A 9,842-nucleotide genomic window follows, 5' to 3' on the forward strand; every position below is an offset into this window, starting at 1 on the left:
AATTTTCAGTTTTTCCACTTTAACAATTTTCCACTATTAAGTATATAATATTTATATGCAGGACAGTATTACCTGTTATTGCTGCTGCCAGTGAATTTGCTCGGTCTCCGGAAGGTGCAGTTTGATCTCCTGTTAGATTTATTAACATGGGACTCGGTTCCGCTGGACTCGTGACCGTTCCAGTCATTGCCGCTGGATTCGTTGCCGTTGGAGTGCATCTCCATGTCATCATGGTGCTCGGAGTTCTGCTCTTCGGGAGATTCGCAGTTAAATGTCTTTTCCAGGGGACTTCCCTCCTCCGTTCTAGTGGATGTAGACCAGCTCTCATTTTGGAGCAAGCCCTGACTTTGGGCCTCTGAGCTCATGGTAGCGGTGACGTGTTACAAAGCAGCAGCCCAGCTCAACATTGCCTCCGACACCGATGTAGAACTTGAATGCTAACCTGTGGATGATCTGGAATAATACTGCTCGGGTTTGTATATTCACCTCTAATCTCCGGTATAGGATGGGTAAAACGAGAAGATTCAATTTAGATTTACACGTTTGTGGTTCTCCGGTGGTTTTCTAAGTAGCTTCAAAAGCACGAAGTACGTTCATGAAGGGAGTGGGTATTATACGCTTCCTGTATATAAAAAATAAAAACATTTTAATTACTTCTTTACAAACTTGTAGACTACTTGTAGTACTTTTACACTTATGAATGGAGCGCCCCCTAGAACAGCAGTCTGGAGCGCCCCCTATAACAGCAGTCTGGCTGTGGAGTCTGGAGCGCCCCCTATAACAGCAGTCTGGCCGTGGAGTCTGGAGCGCCCCCTAGAACAGCAGTCTGGAGCGCCCCCTAGAACAGCAGTCTGGAGCGCCCCCTAGAACAGCAGTCTGGAGCGCCCCCTAGAACAGCAGTCTGGAGCGCCCCCTAGAACAGCAGTCTGGAGCGCCCCCTAGAACAGCAGTCTGTAGCGCCCCCTAGAACAGCAGTCTGGAGCGCCCCCTAGAACAGCAGTCTGGAGCGCCCCCTAGAACAGCAGTCTGGAGCGCCCCCTAGAACAGCAGTCTGGAGCGCCCCCTAGAACAGCAGTCTGGAGCGCCCCCTAGAACAGCAGTCTGGAGCGCCCCCTAGAACAGCAGTCTGGAGCGCCCCCTAGAACAGCAGTCTGGAGCGCCCCCTAGAACAGCAGTCTGGAGCGCCCCCTAGAACAGCAGTCTGGCTGTGGAGTCTGGAGCGCCCCCTAGAACAGCAGTCTGGCTGTGGAGTCTGGAGCGCCCCCTAGAACAGCAGTCTGGCTGTGGAGTCTGGAGCGCCCCCTAGAACAGCAGTCTGGCTGTGGAGTCTGGAGCGCCCCCTAGAACAGCATTCTGACTGTGGAGTTTGGAGCGCCCCCTAGAACAGCAGTCTGGCTGTGGAGTTTGGAGCGCCCCCTAGAACAGCATTCTGACTGTGTAGTCTGGAGCGCCCCCTAGAACAGCAGTCTGGCTGTGGAGTCTGGAGCGCCCCCTATAACAGCAGTCTGACTGGAGTCTGGAGCGCCCCCTATAACAGCAGTCTGGCTGTGTAGTCTGGAGCTCCCCCTATAACAGCAGTGTAGCTGTGTACACAGGAGCACAATGATTTGGCGACCAGATTTCAGATTGAAGTAAACAGGATTTAAAAAGAAAAATTTGCAAAAAAAGACCCCAAGATGAACAAGAGTTCAGGAGCAGATTATCGTCATTCATAGCGAATGCCAAACCTCCCTCCTCAGAGCCCTGATGTAAGTGAAGATAATGCCAATGATGCGCAGGCAGCGATTAATGACCGCGAGCTGAAGGGAATCACACGATTAGTAAACGCTGGATGGGACGTGATCACCGTCATCAGCTTCTTAATAACACCCCTCCCGCCCATTCTTAGAAATGAATCATGACTGGTCCACAGCGGTCATGTCTGCCCACGTGGCTGGTGGTGGTGGTGGGTATTCTCAGGTAAATACGTGCCAGCTTTATGTAACTCTGCTGCATATTTGTTCGCTCACTTTTGCAACTTGGAAAACTTTACTATGAAGATACGGGATAGTAACTTATGTCCACGATACTAAAAATGATCCGCTCCAAGAAATGAAAACTTGCTCCATCTATAGGAACAGTTATTTAGATGGGACAGATCTATTCACGTATGTTCCTTTTCTGACGATCGTTGCAAAAATTAATGGAAAAAAACGCTTCAGCACCTATGCAGACCTATGTGTCGCCATGGTAACAGACTGTAAACCAGAAGTCATGTGTTACTCTCCCCTCTTCTACCGTCTGTATTTTACAAACAAGGGGCAGAGGGAGTGGAGGAACGTGACTGCAGGGTCAGACTACACAGGGTTCGTCTTCTGATCTGGTCAGGATTGGAGATTATTTGTGCTATGCCGGACAGTCAGAATTTCTGGACTACCGATTGCCGGATTAAGAGTAACGTTACTGATAGAAACTTGATCTGCCCGGCATTGCCGGTGACCTCTGGTAAACAATATCGCCACAAACAACTCGCTCCAAAACTCTCCTGCGTACAACAAAAACTCCAGCTCCGGCTATCATTGTCCCTGCAGCCTTCATGTGACGTAAATGTGCAGCCAATAAAACCCCCCGATACAAAAAGTAATGATTGCAATTAGATTATTAGGCGGCTACAAGAAATCCGAGCACCCTGGCGAGATCTGGCACCTTACTATATTGTATAGGAGGGGGGGGGGGTGAAATTAGTCCCAAGAGCTTACCATCAGGACAGCACAAGTGATCTGAGCCGGTTGAGAGAAACACTGCAGCATCTCTGCAACCTGAGAACAAGGTACTTAAAGAGGCTCTGTCACCAGATTTTGCAACCCCTATCTGCTATTGCAGCAGATAGACGCTGCAATGTAGATTACAGTAACGTTTTTATTTTTAAAAAACGAGCATTTTTGGCCAAGTTATGACCATTTTTGTAGTTATGCAAATGAGGCTTGCAAAAGTCCAAGTGGGTGTGTTTAAAAGTAAAAGTACAAGTGGGCGTGTATTATGTGCGTACATCGGGGCGTGTTTACTACTTTTACTAGCTGGGCGCTGTGAAGAGAAGTAACATCCTCTTCTCTTCAGAACGCCCAGCTTGTGACAGTGCAGATCTGTGACGTCACTCACAGGTCCTGCATCGTGACGGCCACATCGGCACCAGAGGCTTCAGTTGATTCTGCAGCAGCATCAGCGTTTGCAGGTAAGATCGACTTACCTGCAAACGCTGATGCTGCTGCAGAATCAACTGTAGCCTCTGGTGCCGATGTGGCCGTCACGATGCAGGACCTGTGAGTGACGTCACAGATCTGCACTGCCAGAAGCTGGGCGTTCTGAAGAGAAGAGGATGATACTTCTCTTCAGAGCGCCCAGCTAGTAAAAGTATTAAAAACGCCCTGATGTACGCACATAATACACGCCCACTTGGACTTTTACTTTTAAACACACCCACTTGGACTTTTGCAAGCCTCATTTGCATAACTACAAAAATGGTCATAACTTGGCCAAAAATGCTCGTTTTTTAAAAATAAAAACGTTACTGTAATCTACATTGCAGCGCCTATCTGCTGCAATAGCAGATAGGGGTTGCAAAATCTGGTGACAGAGCCTCTTTAAGGGAGGTGGATCCAGGGATTGGACGCCCAGTGGAGGAGGGGAGCGATAATGATTTAGGAACACGCTGCTCCTGGCACAGTATGGGGGTCGCCTTCAGACGGCAATCTGGGAACTGGGCGCATGACATTGATATAACTGGATATGATTGTACCCCTGTCCCTCTTAGATGGTAGTATGGGGCTCGTGGAGAATGCATCCCGCTCATGCTTCTATCCTCTTCCTTATTTAAAGGGGTGTCCAACATTCGGAAAAAAACCAAAAAATTATATATATAAGTCCCCGTCCCCCCATAAACAGACCCACGTCTGTCCATAGGCTGGATCTGGTATGAGGCTGAGCTGCAATATCAGACACAACCTATGGATAGATGTGGCGCTATTTATGGAAAGAAACTGGACACAACCGGCGGATTATCAGACTTTCTGGATTATCAAATGCCAAATTAAAAATAATTTCAAGATGTCTATACATTGTACTCATCATAGACATGAGAAATGTAACACATTTAGAAGGATCTACTGGAACTACAGAAAAGCCAATGGATCTGCGCCATTTTATTAGTTAACCTCAGCTACATCAACGGAGGACGGATTGCAAATCTATTGGCAAAACTCAGACCGGGCAAATAGATTATTTTATCTCTATCAGAGTAACACTTAATACATACACCGTGCAGAGGATACAATGTATAGAAGACGCCATTGATATCAGTGTCCGCTCTGTGGAGGGTTTTCTGTAAGAGCGGAGACGCTGGTGGAGGGGGCGGTGGGGACATGTGAGAGCCCGGAAGCTCAGAAAAGCATGTCTGCTTCACGTGAATCCCCGAGCCTGAGACTCTCCAATCAGAAGAGGACCAATAGAAATCCATCTCAGCCCGGCCACTCTCATCGGCACTTAGGGCAGAGCCAATCTGCTGCATGTGCCTGGCACAGACCCTCTACACTGCTGCCTACTCCCAGATGAGATCTGAAATGATGAGGTTTATCCTCCTTTTGCTAAAAACAGTGACATGATTTCTAAAATTGTAGCACTAACATAGGAGGTAGAGGGGCGACCTGTGCGGGGCCATAAATACCCAAATAATCCCACTCCTCCGAACACACTGATCCGCAAAAAATTGGGTGCATGAGTCCTAAATTCTGCCCAACATAGAAATACCATAAGGCAGGGATCTGCAACCTGTGGAGACTACAACTCCCAGCATGCTCTGACAGCCCCCCACCATATCTGCCCACTAGATGCCCCCTATAACAATGCTATTAGCAACCTAGGGCTCTCCGGCTGTCGAACTAAAAATGTTAACATGCACAGACAGCCCCCAGGTGCCCCCTATCACCATGCAGTCTGTGCTCAGCATTCTGTAGAACTACAACTACCAGCATATTACAATTATTTGTATTGTATCTGGCTGAATACGCATCAGCAGTGGAAGAGGTTTGTGGATCATTGTCCACCAGGTGATGTCCAACCTGTGGCTCCCTGGCTGCGGCGGTCAGGGCATGCTGGGAGTTAGTTTTCCAGGAGAGCTGCAGGTCAGAGCTGTAAGGGCACAGGGGGTGAGACACAATGTCATACGTGCCCTTCACGGATCCACACGACACCAGCGCCACGGACGTCCGATCAGCGGAAAAATAACCCAGCGAAGACGCGTGCACAAAATCCCCTGTCTAGTAACAGCCCCCACTCCTGTACCCAATAGCCCTGCAAACACCTCCAGGAGTATACATTATGGCACAACAACTCCCATCATCTCCAAGCACCCACTCACTGCCATGCCACCGCTAGGGGGACTCCAATGGATTCTGTAACTACAACTCCCAACCTTTCCTGGCAATATCGCCCACCATAATAATGCCGTACCTCGCCAACTTGTGTCCGGTCAAATCTACAGGGTCGATGGGTGACTACTGGGACCCCAACTGATAAAGGGGGCCCCCTACACCCAGCAAATGACCGGACCCCTCCAGCAATGATCGTGGATATATATGGCGGCAATAACCAAGCGGGCATCACCCCCTCCCCTAATACACCACCTATAGATGCATCAATATAACCTGCAACGATCAACTCAGATCAGATACATTTTTCTGGTTTCTCGTCAAGGTCGCCACCACGGTCAGGAATTTTTTATGGTTTTGCCACAGTTGACATTTGGGGGTGATGTAAATGTAACGTAAAGGTCGTATGATGGGGGGGGGGGGCTAAAACTTTGTACCAGTCATAGGCATAAGAGAGAGACTGGGGGGGAATGGGCAAATGTGGGCAATGCCAGGGTTACCAACAATGAATGCCATATAGATACATAAATAGAAGATATACAGGCATAGCAAAATAGATACATGGACGCCATAGTAACGGGCACCATAATAATAACAGACACATGCCCAGCACTTACCCAGGTGGCAGCTTCCAGAGTAACACCCCAAAATGTAAGACTCTCAGCACACCCCAAGGATAGGTAAGCCTGGTAAGACGCAGACAAGTCCCGGCCCTGCACCCCTCTCACACTCCGCTCTCCTACTGACTCCCCATCTTCTCACACACACACAACACACATTCACCCTGCAACGTGATGGGACCCCGCCCTCCTCCTTCCCATTGGCTGCACATTCCTACCCGCCTCTTTCTCATTGGCCTGGGCGTGGAAGAGGAGCATTGTTATAAATCCGACCATTGGTGCTGTTTCCGAGACACGATATGCTGTCACCTGTCTGAGCACGTTACACCACAGCTGAGGAGCATGAGCAGAGAGGGGCGGGGCGAACCAGCGACACGCCTACTGCTTTATAAAGCTATCACGCCCTCGGTTAGGACAGCCTATCGGAGGCGTCGTTGTTTCTCTTTGTAGTCAGCGATAAACTACTGAATGGCCGAGATTTATTTACCTCAGGATCTTCTCACCTCAAGATACTGACGGTCAACGCAGATTTTGACCCTAAAGTTCTCCACTTTATACAGAATTTTTTTTTTTTTACCTCAGAGTTTGCATATAAAGGATAGAATTACACCATAGAAATAGAATAAAGCAAAACCACCTTCTGTCAAAAGTTTAAAAAATAAAAGTTTTAACGACGCGTCACAAAAAAGTCACCAAATAAAATTTGGAAAAGGAAAGAAAATTAGCGCAGATTTGTCTCCGATGTGTGACGCGCACAAAAATGTCTCATGAATTCTGAGGAAACGTCTCGCTTAGGCCTGATTCACACGAACGCGTCTGTTTTGCGCACGTAAAAACCACAGCGTTTTTCATGTGTCGCAGTTCCGTGTGGCATCAGTGTTTGATGTCCGTGTTGGTGCACTTTTTTGTAGAAACTGGTGCGTGAATCACGGACAGCACATGGATGATGTCCGTGGGCTGTCCGTGATTTTCACGCACCCATTGACTTCAATGGGTGCGTGATCCGCAAAAAACGCACGAGAATAGGACGTGCACTGAGATTCACACAACGTAAAAAAACACGCTGCCTGAAAAATGCATGTCTGAAAAGCTCTATTGAATTTCATAGGTCTGTGTGCTGTCCGTGGCTTTCACTGACCGCACACGGACGTATATAACGTTCGTGTGAATCTCGCCTTAAAGGGTTTTTCTATTTTTAGACACGCTGGCCCACAGTTATCAAGCAGTCAATGGCGGGTTTTGGCACAATTTATGACGCGCAACATTTCAGAAGTAAAATTTGCGACTGTTCTTGTTGCTTGCCAAACTTGGAAAGCGACGAGAAAAGAGGGCGGTGGTGTCCAAAGGAGAAGTCGTTTATGCCATATTTATTATGTAGAATAGGAGGAAATGGCGCAAATTTTGGCACAGCAGGCGTAGAATGAATTTAATCTCTGTTAGGTGAAAATGCGCCAAATTTATTAAGATCTGTGCACCTTTTAATTCATTTGCTGCAAACCACTCCATCTCCTTTAGGGTATGTTCACACGGCAGCGTCCGTAACGGCCGAAATTACGGGGCTGTTTCCAGGAGAAAACAGCCCCGTCATTTCAGCCGTAACGGCATGTGCAGGCGCTTGAACGCCGCGTCCATTACAGACGTAACTGGAGCTGGTTTTCCATGGAGTCCATGGAAAACGGCTCCATTTACGTCTGAAGAAGTGACATGACACTTCTTTGGCGCGGGCGTCTATTTACGCGCCGTCTTTTGACAGCGACGCGTAAATATACGCCTCGTGTGAACAGACAAACGTCAGCCCATTGCTTTCAATGGGCAGATGTTTGCCAACGCTATCGAGGCACATTTTCGGACGTAAATCGAGGCGTAAAACGCCCGAATTATGTCCGTAAATAAGCTGTGTGAACATACCCTTACACAGACTGGAGTAAAAAATGTAAATGTGGGCTACAGTGGTAGATTTACGATGGAAAATTCGCCGAAATTTGGGCAGAAATTGCACAAAAAAGGAGAGTACATGCCATGCGCCAAAATGTACCATTTATGAAGTGTTAGACACTTTTTGTGCCTTTGTGAAAAGTTTTATAAAGTGTCTAGAAGGGGCGCAGGCTAAGAAAGTCATAAGGGTCAATGCACACGATGGGTATTACGTGTGGTTTTGCCGCGCGTATTTGCGTGTGGCCAAACCGCAGCGTAATACAGAAACAGCGCAGTCAATGAGATTCCAGGAAATCTCATGTACACGCTTGCGGTATTTTTCTGCTCGTAAATCGATCCGCGGTGTGGATTTTAAAATCTGCAGCATGTCAATTTATCTTGTGTTTCCGCTTGCGAATTGTATCTGCCTAGTGCTGAGGAAAATTGCACCAAAATCTGCAACATGAAAACGCGCTGAAAAACGCATCAAAATGTAAAAACGGAACCGAAAAATGCATCAAAACGTAAAAACGGCACTGAAAAATGCATTGAACAACGCACTATAAGGCCGGATTTACAGGAGCGTGTGCGTTTTGCGCGCGCAAAAGGTACTGAACAGCTCCGTGTGTCAGCCGCGTATGATGCGTGGCTGCGTGATTTTCGCGCAGCCGCCATCATTATGACACTCTGTTTGTATGTTTGTAGCACGTGGTGCTTTTCTGTTTTCATTCATACTTTTTACTGCTGTTGCGCGAATCACGCGAGTCCCACGGAAGTGCTTCCGTGTGCTGCGTATGATTTTCACGCACCCATTGACTTCAATGGGTGCGTGATGCGCGAACAACGCACAAATATCGGACATGTCGTGAGTTTTATGCAGCGCACACACGCTGCGTGAAACTCACGGACTATCTGAACGGCCTCATTGACTAACATAGGTCCGTGCGAGGCGCGTGAAAATCACACGCGTTGCACGGATGTATATCACGTTCGTCTAAATAAGCCCTTAGGTGTGGTTTTTACCTGTGAATTTCCTGCGTGTTACTGCGGTTTTGGTGCGTATTTTCCGCAGCAAAATACGCAACGTGTGCATATAGCTTTAGGCTACATGCACACGTTGCGTAGTGAACCAACGTCCCATAAAAAGTTCATCGTTTTCAGCCGCGCTGTGTAGGGCAAGAAATAAAATCCTGTTCACTACAATGTAACATCCGGCCACTACGGCAAATGACCACAGCCGCAAAAACGAGGGGAAACGCCAATGTGAATTCACTAGCGTAAGACGAGTATATTTCTGCTTCCATATTACAGCCGCAAATAATGGCGCGACCGTGCGTCAGAGGACTCCATCTTACAGCATGATATTGGAAAATTAGCGTGTACCTTGCGGCTTACCCCTGGCAATAACCAGTTGATCACGTAAGATCCCAGGAGCGGGAACCCAATGAGGTCGTCTCTGGAAGATCTTCGATTGTGGCAAGCAGAGAATGTGAAACATATAGTGACACATGTAGTGGTGTAAAGTGTATTAGAAAAATGGCGCAAATGTCATCTACGACAAATAGAAAAAACGAAGCACAAAGCAGCGTGACAAATAAATCGTCAAATAACAAACTAGCACCACTTTTTGGCGTAAAATATTTTATGCAAATATTGTTTAGATAGTGGACGATGAAAAGTTCTGCCACTTTCTAATATACTAATCCCGATTGGGAGCTGAGCTTTGCCTGACACTGCAGTCCTTCCAGCTAGGGACATTTTTTGCTTCTCTCAATCCAAGTAATTTATAACACATTCATTGCTGTAGAATTAACACTCATGATGCCGTCAGTAATAAAGAAATCATCAACTCAGATGTTCTACTTCATCCTGATACCTGGACTGATCCTCCATCATGCTAGACAAT

The 9,842-nt window shown here is 47.4% G+C and overlaps 1 protein-coding gene across 1 annotated transcript in view; it reads right to left on the reverse strand.

The window, feature by feature from the left end:
• Positions 1–6,193, reverse strand: part of LOC142661814 (period circadian protein homolog 3-like) — a 33,265-nt gene extending 27,072 nt beyond the window's left edge. Inside the window, exons 1-2 of the mRNA XM_075839408.1 lie at positions 6,020–6,193; positions 73–622 (exon numbers count right to left, since the gene is read on the reverse strand). Of these exons, the coding sequence (XP_075695523.1) occupies positions 73–365 (293 nt within the window). The 5' untranslated portion in view covers positions 366–622; positions 6,020–6,193. The remainder of the gene's footprint in view (positions 1–72; positions 623–6,019) is intronic.
• Positions 6,194–9,842: the final 3,649 nt, after the last annotated feature.

The sequence above is a fragment of the Rhinoderma darwinii genome, chromosome 10 (genome assembly GCF_050947455.1).
Source record: "Rhinoderma darwinii isolate aRhiDar2 chromosome 10, aRhiDar2.hap1, whole genome shotgun sequence".
In the NCBI taxonomy this organism is placed as follows: Eukaryota; Metazoa; Chordata; class Amphibia; order Anura; family Rhinodermatidae; genus Rhinoderma; species Rhinoderma darwinii.